The sequence below is a fragment of the Eleutherodactylus coqui genome, chromosome 6 (genome assembly GCF_035609145.1).
Source record: "Eleutherodactylus coqui strain aEleCoq1 chromosome 6, aEleCoq1.hap1, whole genome shotgun sequence".
Taxonomy (NCBI): domain Eukaryota; kingdom Metazoa; phylum Chordata; class Amphibia; order Anura; family Eleutherodactylidae; genus Eleutherodactylus; species Eleutherodactylus coqui.
In genome coordinates this window covers 78,533,316-78,550,087 of record NC_089842.1, presented here as the reverse complement: position 1 = coordinate 78,550,087, position 16,772 = coordinate 78,533,316, and the positions used below count along the sequence as shown (strand labels likewise).

Here is a 16,772-nt window from a genome sequence, read left to right as displayed (position 1 = left end):
TACGGTTACAACGATACCAAAATTGTTACATTTTTTTAGCTTTTTTCACATTTCAGCAATGAAATCCCTTTTTTTGGAATTTTTTTTTCTCTATCGCTGCATTCAAAGTCCTGTAACTTTTACATTTTTTTATGTACGGAGCTCTGTGAGGGCTTATTATTTGCGAGTCAAGCTGTAGTTTTTATTGGTACCATTTTGGGGTACATACGGCTTTTTTGATCACTTTTATTGCGTTTTAAGGGAGACAAAATGCTAAAAATTAGCTTTTTTCTGTGCACACTCAAAAACATGTGCAGCTTATTGTACGCGTCGTTACGGACGCGACAATACCAAATATGTGGGGTTTAAATTTTTTGCAACCTTTTTTTATGCTAACATGAGAAAAAGCATAAAAAAATGTTTTTTTTTACTTTTTTGTTACATTTTTTTTTTATTCATTTTTTTAAATCTTTTTTTCACAAAACTTGTGTCCCCCTGGGGGACTTTCACCACAGTACTGCTGATCGCTGTGATAAGGCATGGCAGGGCTATTGCCCTGCCATGCCTTATCGCTTATAGAGCGATCATAGGCATTGGCACTACAGGACGCCAGTGTTGCCATGGCGACAGGCCGGGCTCTCGCGATAACATCACGAGAACCGGCTGAAGACACAGAGGGAGCGCGCTCCCTCTGTGAACTCTTTCCCTGCCGCGATCTTCTTAGATCGTGACAGGGAAGGGGTTAACAGCGGGGGGCGCATTACTGATGCCCCCCCCGCTGTGGCAGCAGGACGCCGGCTGTGACTGACAGCCGGCTCCCGCTGCGGGATAGTGCGAAATCATATGTGATCTCACGCTATCCCCAGGACGTAACTTTACACCCTTTTGCGGGAAGCACCCCGCTCCCAGGACATAAACTTACGCCCTGGAGCGGGAAGGGGTTAAACACACCAATATAACATTTATATTATAATTATATATTATACGCACATACAGTAAAACCTCTACCAATGTTGGGAAGCCGCCCGAAAGCAATTGGTTTTACCTAAAATCGTGGTTACCCGAGGTGTTTATTATTTCCATAGGAATCACTGTAAATCCAATAAATTCGTTCTAGACATTCCAAAAAACACCAAACCACATATAATGGAGAATAAATACGGTCTTTAATACCAAACACAATAACCAAATATAAAAGACTACTGTAAAGAATAACTGAACATTTAACATGTTCTTGAACATGTTACTGTGTGTTATCTGTGGTGTTACATAGAACTGCAGGTCACATCTACTACATTATCTGTTCTCAGCATTATCACTGTGTTCTCTGTGGTGTTACATAGGACTGCAGGTGACATCACCATCTTCCTCCGCGTTATCACTATGTTCTCTGTGCTGTACATAGGACTGCAGGTGAGGTCTTTTGTACTACAGTACATCATCTGTCCTCTGCATTATCACTGTGTTATATGTGGTGTTACATAGTACTGCAGGTGACCTCTGTTGTACTACAGTATATCATCTGTCCTTGGCATTATCACAGTGTTCTCTGTGCGGTTACATGGGGCTGCAGTTGACATCTGCTGTACCACAGTACATCATGTGTCCCCAGCGTTATCACTCTGTTCTCTGTGGTATTACATAGGACTGCAAATGACATCTGCTGTACTACAGTGCATTATCTGTCCTCAGCATTATCACTGTGTTCTCTGTGGTGTTACATAGGAATGCATGTGACATCTGCTGTACTACAGTACATCATCTGTCCTCAGTGTTATCATTGTGTTCTCTGTGGTGTTACATAGGACTGCAGGTGACATCATTATCTGTCCTCAGCGTTATCACTGTGTTCTCTGTGCTGTTACATTGGAGTGCAATTGTACAGTACTAGTGTATTACCTGTCGCCGATGATGGAGAAGGGTGGGTTGCATTAGCAGTAGGAGGAGGCGGCACCGAGCATATGGGTTCAGCAGCAAGGTCGTGTGAGCCAGAACACGCCGGTGTTATTAGAGGCGACCAATGCTACTAGAGACAAAATTTTGGCTAATCTAATGGCCTTACTCGAAATCGGCCCTAGTAGATGGTAATAGTATACATATATGTATTTATACATATACACACACACTATATATACATACATACACACACACACACACACACATACATATATATATATATATATATATATATATATATATATAGTGAGACAGTGACTGATAAAATGCTGGAGGGTGGATACGTGCCACCGAGCGGCCTGGGCTCGGTGGAGGAAGCCAGCATTTCTGTGTCAGTAACGCTATGTTACTGACACGTTGTAGTTTTTGTAAGTGGCTCCAAGCCACATAGTCCGGGCCGGCTTTCCGGGAGTGGTCAAAGTGAAGGGTGGGATGGCCACTCCCATGTACCAGGTGGGGCTGGTACCAGGCCTTATAGAGCCTGGGCCTGCAGGACAGAGTGAGCATCTGGCTGAGAGCCAGAGAGAGCGTCTGGCTGAGAGCCAGAGAGAGGGCTCTGCAGAGCAAGGAGCCCGGCTAGCCCAGCGGGTGGGCTGAGAGAGACAAAAGGCGAGGTTGACAGGGTGACGCCCCTAACCTCAACACCCAGGAGGGTGTGGTGAGACCTCCACAGGTCTGAGGACTGGACTGGCTGTGTACAGCAAGCGAGAAGCATTCTGACAGGGAGTAGTCAGGAACCAGCATATGTATAGTAAGAGCTCAGACGAGCAGGTGTTTATTTCCGTTTTTGGTTATGTTTCTGCTGCAATAAACCCAGGCAAAGCCTGGACTAAAGAACGTTGTTGCCCGGTGTCACTGTCTCTGGCCGCGGATGCCCACGCTGCTACTGCCCCTAAACGCTAATCCCTCACAATATATATATATATATATATATATATATATATATATATATATACACACTAGCTGATATACCCAGCTTCGCCCGAGTTAATTTGGTACTGGTGTTTATCTGGTGTTCACACGGAAAATCTTATGAAGTCGTGGTTACTTTAGAGATACTGAGGAAAAACATATGTTCACCATTTTGCATAGTTCTCTGCGTTACCCAGGAAACACCACGGGAGGTAACCATGCGACGTTTCCATTATATAAAATGACATCAGGAAGTGAGAGAATTAGGTACATAAAATTTGGACACTAATTCTTTTGTGCTTAGAATTGAATAATCGAGTTGGGACCTATTAACTTTTCATATTTATGACACAATCAATGCTTGTGCCAAATTTCATGTTTCTATGACATTGGGAAGTGAGAGATTTAGATTATGTACGTAAAATTTGGACGCTAATTCTTTTGCGCATAGAATTGAATAATGGAGTTGGGACCCATTAGCTTTTCCTATTTATGACATAATCAATGCTCGTGCCAAATTTCCCGTTTCTATGACACCGGAAAGTGAGAAAATTAGATTCCGTACGTAAAATTTGGACGCTAATTCTTTTGCGCATAGAATTGAATAATGGAGTTGGGACCCATTAGCTTTTACTATTTATGACATAATCAATGCTCGTGCCAAATTTCCTGTTTCTATGACATCGGAAAGTGAGAAAATTACATTCCGCACGTAAAATTTGGACGCTAATTCTTTTGCGCATAGAATTGAATAAAGGAGTTGGGACCCATTAGCTTTTCCTACTTATGACATAACCAATGCTCGTGCCAAATTTCCCGTTTCTATGACACCGGAATGTGAGAAAATTAGATTCCGTACGTAAAATTTGGACGCTAATTCTTTTGCGCATAGAATTGAATAATCGAGTTGGGACCCCTTAGCTTTTCCTATTTATGACATAATCAATGCTCGTGCCAAATTTCCTGTTTTTATGACACCGGAAAGTGAAGAAATTACATTCCGCACGTAAAATTTGGACGCTAATTCTTTTGCGCATAGAATTGAATAATCGAGTTGGGACCCATTAGCTTTTCCTACCTTATGACATAATCAATGCTTGTGCCAAATTTCACGTTTCTATGACACCGGAAAGTGAGAAAATTACATTCCGCACGTAAAATTTGGACGCTAATTCTTTTGCGCATAGAATTGAATAATCGAGTTGGGACCCATTAGCTTTTCCTTTTCATGACATAATCAATGCTCCTGCCAAATTTGACGTTTCTATGACATTGGGAAGTGAGAGATTTAGATTATGTACGTAAAAGTTTGACGCCAATTCTTTTGCGCATAGAATTGAATAATCGAGTTGGGACCTATTAACTTTTCCTATTTATGACATAATCAATGCTCGTGCCAAATTTCCCGTTTCTATGACATTGGGAAGTGAGTGATTTAGATTATGTACGTTAAATTTCGACGCCAATTCTTTTGCGCTAGAATTGAATAATCGAGTTGGGACCCAATTTCTTTTCCTATTTTGGAGATAATCTATGCTTGCGCCAAATTTCATGTTTCTACGACATCGGGAACTTGGAGAACTTTTGGCGAGTCAGTCAGTCAGTGAGTGAGTCAGTGAGGGCTTTCAGCTTTATATATATATATAGATACTAGCTGATATACCCGGCTTCGCCCAAGTTAATTTGGTACTGGTGTTTATCTGGTGTTCACACGGAAATCTTATGAAGTCGTGGTTACTTTAGAGATACCGGAAAAACATATGTTCACCATTTTGCATAGTTCTCTGTGTTACTCAGAAAACACCACATTGAGGTAACCATGCGACGTTTCCTTTATATAAAATGACATCAGGAAGTGAGAGAATTAGATTCCATACGTAAAATGTGGACGCTAATTCTTTTGCGCTTAGAATTGAACAATCGAGGTGGGACCCATTAGCTTTTCCTATTTATGACATAATCAATGCTCGTGCCAAATTTCATGTTTCTATGACACCGGAAAGTGAGAAAATTACATACCGTACGTAAAATTTGGACGCTAATTCTTTTGCGCTAGACTTGAATATTCGAGTTGGGACCCATTAACTTTTCCTATTTATGACATAATCAATGCTCGTGCCAAATTTCACGTTTCTATGAGACCGGAAAGTGAGAAAATTACATTCCGTATGTAAAATTTGGACGCTGATTCTTTTGCGCATAGAATTGAATAATCGAGTTGGGACCCATTAGCTTTTCCTATTTATGACATAATCAATGCTCGTGCCAAATTTCACGTTTCTATGTGAGAAAATTACATTCCGTACGTAAAATTTTGACGCCTATTCTTTTGCGCATAGAATTGAATCAAGTTGGGACCCATAAGCTTTTCCTATTTATGACATAATCAATGCTCGTGCCAAATTTCACGTTTCTATGACATTGGAAAGTGAGAAAAATACATTCCGTACGTAAAATTTTGACGCTAATTCTTTTGCGCATAGAATTGAATAATGGAGTTGGGACCCATTAGCTTTCCCTATTTATGACATAATCAATGCTCGTGCCAAATTTCCCGTTTCTATGACACCGGAAAGTGAGAAAATTACATTCCGCACGTAAAATTTGGACGCTAATTCTTTTGCGCATAGAATTGAATAATCGAGTTGGGACCCATTAGCTTTTCCTATTTATGACATAATCAATGCTCGTGCCAAATTTTCCTTTTCTATGACACCGGAAAGTGAGAAAATTAGATTCCGTACGTAAAATTTGGACGCTAATTCTTTTGCGCATAGAATTGAATAATCAAGTTGGGACCTATTAACATTTCCTATTTATGATATATCCAATGCCCGTGCCAAGTTTTAAGTTTCTATGACATTGGGAAGTGAGAGATTTAGATTATGTACGTTAAATTTCAACGCCAATTCTTTTGCGCTAGAATTGAATAATCGAGTTGGGACCCAATTTCTTTTCCTATTTTGGAGATAATCTATGCTCGTGCCAAAATTCATGTTTCTACGATATCAGGAAGTTGGAGAACTTTTGGCCAGTCAGTGAGTCAGTGAGGGCTTTCAGCTTTATATATATAATCCCTCACAATATATATATATATATATATATATATACATATATACATACACACTAGCTGATATACCCAGCTTCGCCCGAGTTAATTTGGTACTGGTGTTTATCTGGTGTTCAAACGGAAAATCTTATGAAGTCGTGGTTACTTTAGAGATACTGAGGAAAAACATATGTTCACCATTTTGCATAGTTCTCTGCGTTACCCAGGAAACACCACGTGGAGGTAACCATGCAACGTTTCCTTCATATAAAATGACATCAGGAAGTGAGAGAATTAGATTACGTACATAAAATTTGGACACTAATTCTTTTGTGCTTAGAATTGAATAATCGAGTTGGGACCTATTAACTTTTCATATTTATGACACAATCAATGCTTGTGCCAAATTTCATGTTTCTATGACATTGGGAAGTGAGAGATTTAGATTATGTACGTAAAATTTGGACGCTAATTCTTTTGCGCATAGAATTGAATAATGGAGTTGGGACCCATTAGCTTTTCCTATTTATGACATAATCAATGCTCGTGCCGAATTTCCTGTTTCTATGACACCGGAAAGTGAGAAAATTACATTCCGCACGTAAAATTTCAACGCCAATTCTTTTGCGCTAGAATTGAATAATCGAGTTGGGACCCATTAGCTTTTCCTATTTATGACATAATCAATGCTCGTGCCAAATTTCCCGTTTCTATGACACCGGAAAGTGAGAAAATTACATTCCGCACGTAAAATTTGGACGCTAATTCTTTTGCGCATAGAATTGAATAATCGAGTTGGGACCCATTAGCTTTTCCTTTTTATGACATAATCAATGCTCCTGCCAAATTTCACGTTTCTATGACATTGGGAAGTGAGTGATTTAGATTATGTATGTTAAATTTCGACGCCAATTCTTTTGCGCTAGAATTGAATAATCGAGTTGGGACCCAATTTCTTTTCCTCATTTTGGAGATAATCTATGCTTGTGCCAAATTTCATGCTTCTACGACATTGGGAAGTTGGAGAACTTTTGGCGAGTCAGTGAGTCAGTCAGTGAGTCAGTCAGTGAGTCAGTCAGTGAGTCAGTCAGTGAGTCAGTCAGTGAGGGCTTTCAGCTGTATATATATATATATATATATATATATATATATATATATATATATATATATATATATACATATATATACACACATATACTGTGCGTGTATATATATATATATATATATATATATATATATATATATATATATACACACTCACACATACATGTTTCACAGATCTGTGGCTGAGGCCGCTTTCACACGGTGACCAAATCGCACAATTGTCTCGCTATGCGGCAGTGCTACAAATCACATGTATGTGAAGCCCATGCTTTTTTATGGGTAGCTTCACATTAGTGATGTTTTGCAGATTGCTGAATATTGCCGCTATTTGCAATGTTTTGCAGCCCACGTTTCCTTATGGACCCTTGTTTTGTATTGCATAGTGCGAAATCGCGGTTTTCGCACAGTGCTATGGAACTTTAAGGCTGGGTTAACACGGGACTGAAATCCCGCGGAAATCTCGCGAAACGACCGCAGAGAAATACCAAGAGATTTCTGTGGGAGAAAACTCGTTTTCTTTGGCCGCCTGCATTCTGCTGCAGCCATCTCTCCCCATAGAGAGGCCGCCACGGTAATGGGGAAAGAATTGACATGCCGTGGCTTTGAATTCCATGCGGCCTGTCAATTTCAGCTTGGCTGCAACGGATTGGCCGTAGTATGTGGACGAGATTTCTGCAAATCTCGGCCACTTGGCTGCTTTATCCCGGGATAAAAAGCCGTGGGCGGAATTTCCGTGCAGAATGTCAGCACATAAATTCCACGGCACTTATGCCCAGTGGGAACCCAGCTTAACAGTAGGAATTTCTACTGTTTCCCCTAAAATAAGTTGCATAAAAAAAAAAAAATCAAACTACTAATGATAACCTGTCCATTCGCTCGTGAGTGACTTACATGCTCCGCCCCTGATCACATGACTTTGACATAATCACAGGTCCTGCACACACACCGCTGCTGTCAGGCAGTAATCTTCTGCACAAGGATGCAGGACCTTTGATGAGGTCACCGTGATGTGATCAGGGGCAGAGCATGATGGTGACATCATCACAAGTCATTCATCTCTAGTGCTGTGCTGCTTCTGATCCCTGTTGTATGGGATGAACAAAGTAGGTAGCAGTGCTGTGTGTGTGACATGCATGTAGCAGAGCTGTGTGGTGCATTGCGCCACCAGAAACACAAGTACTATAATTTCCTAATAATTACTAGTGCATTACCTAATAGGTGCTGTCCGCTCTGCCGCACTTCTCCTCCTGAAGCCCCGATACACATGTATGCAGTCTTCAGCTGCCACTTCCCGGTTAGAGGGTTCATAAATCCCACCTCCTGGAAGCGCCAGCTCTGATTGGTTTTCGAGTGCCGTGGCTCAGCCAATCAATGCAGCGCTTGATGAACCAATCACAGCCATCCCATCAAAAACACAGCGATGTCACACACAAATCGTGGGAACACAGCTGCGAGATGGTTGCGATTTGCAGCGATATTGCTGTCGCCTGTGTGAAAGAGGCCTAAGAGGTACAGAAAAAATGAAGTTGGATTGGGTTCTCATTTTTTTGTGAAAAATAGGAACAACATACAGTTAAAAAAAACAAAAAAAAACAAGGGACATGTGGACGCATACAGATGTTGTACAGAACAGCGCACGGAAGAAAAAAAAATGGCTTTGGGGAAGCAACACATATTTAAGGGGTTTTATACTCTCCTCTGAATTCTGCCTAAGGCAGATAAATTGATAGTTCTTCAGTGACTGAGGCAGGCATTTGACCTCCGCCTGATTGAACATACTTTTCACTTACCCACCTAAAGCGGTTATCCAGCAAGGAAATTTTTTTTTAAAACAGACCCAGAGGGGTGGAATAAAATATAAGAAGTGCTCCCCCAGTGACCTGTTGGTCTTCACTACTGGAGAGCCAGCAATGAGATCACTAACACAAGGGACACGCGACAGCCTGCAGCCAATAGGCAGCTCACTTCAGCTGGTCGTTAGCTGCTGCCGTCACTTACCCTGTTGTCAGGATGTCATCCCTACTGCAGCCTGAAGTAAAGGGGCGAGCGGCCATCGGTGGAATGAGAAAAGGAGTGGCTGAAGACTGGGATGGGAGCATGGCTGCTTTTATTGTATTCCACCAATCTGAGCATGTTTAAAGAGAAAATTCCACATTTAAGATAAAAATAAAAGTAGGAAGATTCTCAAACAAGCAGCAACTGAAGGCAGTAAAGGCCCAGCGAAACCTCTCGAGGGAGGAAACTCAGCATTTGGAGATGTCCACATATTCCAGGCTGCAGGCAGTCACTAACTGTAAATTATTGACAAGTGATATGATTATGTTAGTCTATCCAATTAATTATGATTGATTCTGTAAAAATAGAGGGACTAATGTAAAATACGGTTGTAATTAATAAATGGTAAACAAAATATTTTTTTGCTAAAACCCCTGAAGTAAAAATGAACGTCTACACTCCAGTCATGTATTGATGGCTTTGTTTTAAATGCATTGTAAAAGGTAAAGGTGCCAGCATCAATCCTGACCGACTCCTAGGGTGACGTCTAGAGATGAGCGAGCCTACTCGGATAAGCACTACTCGCTCGAGTAATTGGCTTTATCCGAGTATCGCTGTGCTCGGGGCTAAAGATTCGGGTGCCGGCACGGAGCGGGGAGCTGCAGGGGAGAGCGGGGAGGAACGGAGGTAAGATCTTTCTCTCCTTCTCTCCCGCCCGCTCTCCCCTGCTCCCCGCTGCGACTCACCTGTCAGCCGCAGCGGCACCCGAATCTTTAGCCCCGAGCACAGCGATACTCGGATAAAGCCAATTACTCGAGCGAGTAGTGCTTATCCGAGTACGCTCGCTCATCTCTAGTAACGTCACATCATCATGTTTTGCGGGGTGGTTTGCCATTGACTTTCCCAGTCATCTTTTATCCCCAATTAAGCTGGGTACTCATCTTACTGACCTCAGAAAGATGGAAGGCTGAGTCAACCTTGAGCCGGCTACCTGCACCACATGGGGATTGAATCCACAACCTTCAGGTCGTGAGCGAGAGCTTAGGACTGCATTTCTGCTGCCTTAACACTCTGCACCATACCATTGTCATGGCGTACAAAGGTGACATTATAAAATGTGTCACTGACCAAAAATGTATCAACATGTGATATACATTTACAGACGTACAGTACATATATACTATACATCTACATTCATACTCACCCATATTCATACAAATACATGCTCAAGTACAGACCTAAATCTACATTCATACACATGTCCATATTTAAACGGGCGGTTAACCCAAATGATATGCCATTCTGTACATGGCTAAATTTGTATGCGTTTTGGAAAGTGCAGAGAGAAGAAGGGCTCAGCAATTGATAGAGATAAAAGGAAGAGGAAAGAGTCTTATGAGGTCAGTCCATCCCATCCAATCATTAAGGCAGCACCACCAGAGTCATGTAGCACAGCTGAAGTGGTGGAGGCCATGTTGGAGGACCAGTGGGCACATGAAAGGTCTGCACAGAAGTGGTGGCTGGAAAGAATGAAAGAGCAGCAGATTATCAGGACTGAAGTTTCCCCTAGCACATGGGAGGAAAGGAAGTTTCCCTCCTTGTCATTACCTGAAACCAGAGACGAAGTGGGTGCTACAAAGATTTGTGCAACAGAGCTGCTCAGACAGAGATAGGAACAAGCGCAAGGTCTGTCAGAGATGTGAGCGCCATGGAGAGGTCAATATCTGGCAAACTGAATGCTGGCATCAGTAGTGAGCGCACTCTGTCCCCGGGTTCTGTGAGGCACAAAATTCCTGGCCAGATTTGGGTTTTAGGACTTTCTGGGACAACCCAAAAGGGTTAATGCTACTGTACAGTGTAGGATATGGCGCCATAGTTAATACAAGGTCGTGCAAAGTAATTTAATAGGATGTTGAAATTTCGCATGTTTATTAGGAGTTCTATGGCGCAGCAAGGCACCTGCTGCGAGTAATATTGCATATTTCCGGTCAAAGTTGCAGACTGAAACTGAAAGGGAGGAGAAGCAAATTAGATATTAGCAAAAACTTTCTGACAGTGAGGGTGATGAATGAGTGGAACAGGTTACCACAGGAGGTGGTGAGTTCTCCTTCAATGGAAGTCTTCAGACGGAGGCTGGATAGACATCTGTCTGGGATGATTTAGTGATCCTGCACTGAGCAGGGGGTTGGACCAGATGACCCAGGAGGTCCCTTGCAACTCTACCATTCTATGATTCTACAGCTCCAATGTGTGGTTTCGAAAAATGTGAGCTGAATGTCTATCAGAATAAGTTGTGAGAAGTGCATATTTTAGTGCCCAAATACTGTTAGGGATATGTAATGCCCCTGTATCCTGTACGTATGGTGTGTGCTACATGTCTGTAGCTAACACGTTTCCATACATCATGGCAGAAGGAAGCTGAGCATAGAATGGCAGCATCTGAGTGAGAATAGCAAGTGAGCCTCAAATGTATCTGATCTGGAACTTCTAAGAAGTGAATTGCCACAGTATAACCAGATCAGGCATATATTTGTGAAGGCCTGGGTTGCCATGTGCCTTGCTGCTGCCACCTGGAAAAGCAGAACAACATTTATATAGATGTGTTATGCCGGATATTATAAATGTCCTGTTGGACTTAAGTGAATGTTTGCTTCTTATTACTTTAAAGAGCATACTACGGATATGTAATATGATGGATTAAAAGTTAAAGTACACAAACCCTCCTGTGGAGTCAAATGCTGTAAATTATTTTTCTGTTCAGTAAAGTTTATTTTTGCTGCACAAAACATGCCTCCGTCTCTCAACACGGCGCCATACATACCATCCACCTGTTATACTAATACGTAGGTTTGTACATATTTGTAATACACACAGAACACCCACATTCATGAATATGCAAATAAGAGAGATGGAACAATCCCTCCACAGCACCACCTATTGGAAGGCAGTATCCTGCAAGTCAATGTTAGACACTTTATACAAGCCTTGTAACAATGACTGAGAAATGAAAGCCTATCCATACAAAGCTGTTTCAGGGTGTTTGCCCCTCATCAGTGTGCAGTAGGTTTCTGGCTTGGCTAGCGAGAGCCCTGTGATGTAGGTCAGAAATGCTATCTTTTCTCCTTCTGAAGAGCACCTAGAAGTTGAGCGAGGGAGGAGACTTATAAGGCCATTCATGCTCCTCTATGTAATATGCAGATAAGGGACTTGGAACAACACGAGTCTAACATTTACTTCTAACAATAAAGAGTCTAACATTGACTTGCAGGAATGCTGCCTTCCAATAGGTGGCACTGCAGATGTATTGTTCCATCTCCCTTATTTGCATATTACCCAGAGGAGCATGAATGGCCTTAAGTCTCCTCTCCTCAAGATAGCGTTCCTGACCCCATTTATAAATATACACACATCTGCATCACTAGCTGTAATGTAGAGCGGTGACCGCTCCATACCGCTAACCTCTTCCAGCACATTTCCACCAGTGTACCTTCTGCTGTGCAGAGCTCCGTAACCTACCTTTGGGTGACAGGTATCTCCAGTTCACCACCGGCTCTGGCCTTCCTGTAGCGATGCAGCTGAGACTGACGTTATTTCCTTCATTCACAACAATATTCGATGATATTTCCACTATTGTAGGGGGCACTGTAAGACACAAAAGGACAGAATCCTTATAAGAACTTGTGCCTATTACAGTACAGTCCTTGTTATTACAGTATTATTCGGTCAAAAGGTCAAGGTTTATTGCTAGCTAATAAGAACTTTACTATCCACAGATGGCTGCCACACGGCTGGAATACAAGTGCCCCGATAAGAACCTGCTACAATCTGGCCGTACACCTCTCCATTACTGACAAGTACCCGCATCACCCTCCTGAGGGGGCACACTCCTGCTGTACCCCTGAGCCACAAGTCCAAAGGAATATGCCATATCCTCTTTTGGCCCCCAAATCTCACCTTCCTGTAATGTAGGGGGTTATGTACTCAAGGTGCGCTCCGCTGCAGAGCACAGATGTTACATTATTGTGTATTACGGCTCTCAGTGGAGGAAACTAAATAATCTAGTAGGTAGGATTCTTTTCAATGACTAACAAAATAAATTATGTTAACGACACAAGTTTTGGAGACGACTTAGGTCTCTTCATTAGGCATGAAATAATATATCTGAAGAAACACATATACACACAGAGGAGCAGATACAAGGCATGATTAATTTGCATTTAGAGACCTAACTAGCCTCGAAATCTTACGCTGTTAATATGTCTGCTTGTTAGCCATTAAAAGGTATCACATCTGCAAGATTATTAGGTCTCTCTTACTCAGAGCAATAATACTTTAATCTACTGCCTTACAGGGTACCAGTTTTCTTTTTACCATTGTTATGTATTGGAATGTAGGGCACACCGCAGATAGTAGGGCACACCACAATTAGTAGGGCACACCGCAGTTAGTAGGGCACACCGCAGTTAGTAGGGCACACCGCAGTTAGTAGGGCACACCGCATCTTGTTACAGTCCATGGCTGACAGCTCACCTCTTTTGTTCCTACTGTCTGTCATGGCGCATGGCGCTCTGGCAGATACCCAGCTTTGGCGTTCTCTGCCCCTCTGTCAGCGGCTGAAAAGGGGCGCATGCACATGCCCACAGTCTTAAAGGAATTCTGTTACCAAGTTCATAAAATCTGACTTGGTGCCAAGCTTCGAGTCATGGAGGCAGGCCATGGCGGCTTCTCCTTGGCCCAATCATGAAGACTGACAGCTCCCTCCCCTTTTGTGTATAGGAAGAGAGCTGTCAGTCTGCAGGCTGCCGGCGGGGAGAGGCAGGCACAGCCCGCCTCTGTGGCTCAGAGCTCAGCTCCAAGTCAAACTTCATGAGCCTAGTAACAGAATCCATTTAAAGTGCCAGAATGCACCATAGTTATGCCTTTCCGGCCGATTGTAAGAGGTCCTTGGCTATATCAGGCATCTCCCCCTTAAGAAAGGTATCTGAGTTTGTGGTCTTTTTGTCCAGCTTAAGGAACTATTTATTGTGTTCGGATTCTCTGGTTTTTGAATTCAGCTAATCCGGACTATGTTGCATTCTCCGCTCCTGAGCTTGCTTCCATCAGCCCCGATCTCTGGCCTTCATGCTGAATCTATTCTATTTGTGTCCGGATTTCTGGCTTGTTCCTTATTCTGAAGTTACGTTGCCTACCTAGACCCAGATAACACCTGATAACACCTCTGTTCACTCTCTCCAGTACCGCGCCTTGGTCTATAGTAGCATCAGCCGCCACATTACTGGGACCACTACCAAACAAACAGCCTGGGGACCCCACATCCCAACTGGTGGGGTTAAAGTGCTGCCTCTGAATTTGGCCCCAAGTCAAACCAGTGTGTATACAGCTGGTCCACATCCACGGATTATGACACATCAACCCTATTTTTGGAGGATTTTTAGCTTTTTCATCTGTACTGACATCAGTTAGAAAAAAATAACATAATGAAGCCCACAAATATTTTCTAGGACGAATCCAAGCCATAATGTGGCCCCGACAGAAGAGAAGGCCCCTGTATAAATGGGGTTTGGGCCTTGTTTTCATACTACCGCTATGCGCTCCCCCTCCACTAGCTACATATGGTTCTAAACAAAGTGCTCCAAGTCTCTATATGTGTAGGTGGCTTTATTTTATTCGGGGATGATGAGGGAGTTGCCCGCGCCGTTGCAGCATCTTCTTCTGTAAGTATTTATCTTTTATTAGAAGGAAAGTGCCGAGGCTGCAGATATAAGGAGGAGAATAAACATTTACCCAGAATGCGAGACAAGCTGTTTCAAGAGATACCAGAGAGGAGATTCCCTGCCAGAGCATTGTATGTCTGATATAGACAGGCGGCTCGTTTGTGGATGGGGACTACAGTAACCGTGCAGCATAGAAGCCACTGACAGGGGTGCAGGCTCAGTAATGGGGTCTCTCGAGGGGTGCCTTGAACAAGCCTCAGCTCACAACAGCTTTCTTCAGCTGCTGCAGGCTCAAGTGAAACTTTCTACAGCTGCCCGTGGACATGTGATAAAAACATGCAGATACTATCAACGTCATCCAATTCACTCCATTACTAGCCATTAACTGGCCACAATCCCAACCGGTGATATTATAACTAATGTTACAGGTGATGTCCGAGTTGTGACCAGTTTTGCTGGAATTTCCTCAGATATTAGTCGGAACGCACACGGTTGTCTGATCCTACAAATCTCTGCTGCTTGCTTTGATGTCTTGAGGTTTGGGCTGAAATTGGCCAAAAATGCAGCAGGATTTATTGTATATACCTACGTTGACTTCAATGCAGGCCGTCTGCATGGATTCCGCGGCAGAATAGAGCATGCTGCGATTTTTCTTCTTCTCGCGGAATACTCCATTCATATCCGCGAGTGTAAAAGGAAAAAGCGAAAATGCATGCCTTCCAATGCCCACATTGTAATAAACAAGTCATTTGCCTAATGAATTAATGGACGGTTCTAAATCTTGAGCCAGGGACTGAGAATATAGAAGTATCCAACTTCTCTTTACAAAATCCCAATGATCGAGGTAGTGTGATCAGAACAGCTCCTGCGCGTTTCCAGCTTAATATGGCACCCAACCTCAGAAAAGAAGAAATGAGCCTTAGGATTGTGTTAGGTCTTCCGTGTGCCCATATCACATGGTGGAAAGGTGCATAGGTGACAGGATTTGCTGGGATCTAGTCATGGATCCTCCCGTTACAGTGACTCGCTTTAATCCCTGGATGCCCGGACCATTTCCACACGACGTGTCATCGCCCTCAATCATTCAAGAATTAGTGACTTTGCCTTTACAGCACAATATAAATTCTTCACATGGGTGCAGAACGGTCGCAGCGTCAGCTCTTTATCCATCGTTCGGTGTCCATCATAAAGTGGCAGAAAATAGAATAAATCCAAAAACTAGTAAAAGTTCAAGCTTGATTCGAAATGCCGGCGTTTCTCCAGGAATTATTTCCACTAGCTCATTTATGAATGTGAGGAGCGAGATAAGCAGACACTCACCTACAGGAATATCACCGCGCTCATATGCTGCATAGTGTGGGGGGCTAAAAGCCAACCTGGAGCATTAAATAAAAAGTGTGAAAGTAAACCCCTCGAAAATGTGTTGCATCAAGTCTTCTACTCCAGTCACATCCAGAGCTGCAGTCACAATTCCGTTGCTTTCTTTTTCACTTTTAAGTTGCGTGAGCCTACTATTCTCAGATTGGTGCTTACATAGGGAATGCTCTGCTCTAGTCTATTATGGAAACTATAGGGTTTACATCAGGAACTAAACAGAAGTCTGATGTGGAAAAGTAAATTCCCAGAATGCACTACATTGATGTGAGAGACCAGCTAGGTTATTAGGGGGTGTCAGTGCAATGCAGAAGATTAAAAAAAAAAAACAAATAGCAGAAAGCTCTGGCTGTGACTTGAGTATAAGATTTGATGTATTAACAAAACTGTGCTTGCAGCTTTGAAAGTGACTAGAGTATAACACTTAATGCAACTCAAGAGGAGGTGTACATGAACATGTTATGCAGATTTACTCCATCTAATGAAGTTCTTGTCTCTATGGATGCAAGGTAAGTTGGTGCTGGAAGGCTGTGACCCTGAAGAGTGATTGGAACGGTGTGGGGTCACACTTCTACACTTATGCCGGAGCAGAAGGAGCTTTTTAGGTTACAATAAGGAGGTGAAGCTTTACTGCACGACTCTTGGGGGTGAAATGAATCATTGTCAGCAGCTTGAAGTGAAGGAAGCAT

The 16,772-nt window shown here is 42.7% G+C and overlaps 1 protein-coding gene across 13 annotated transcripts in view; it reads right to left on the bottom strand.

The window, feature by feature from the left end:
* LOC136632264 (protein CEPU-1-like) overlaps nt 1–16,772 on the bottom strand; it is a 659,300-nt gene that overhangs the window by 148,139 nt on the left and 494,389 nt on the right. For all 13 annotated transcript variants that reach the window (XM_066607019.1, XM_066607021.1, XM_066607025.1 and 10 more), the window contains exon 4: nt 12,512–12,637. In XM_066607019.1, the coding sequence (XP_066463116.1) occupies nt 12,512–12,637 (126 nt within the window). The remainder of the gene's footprint in view (nt 1–12,511; nt 12,638–16,772) is intronic.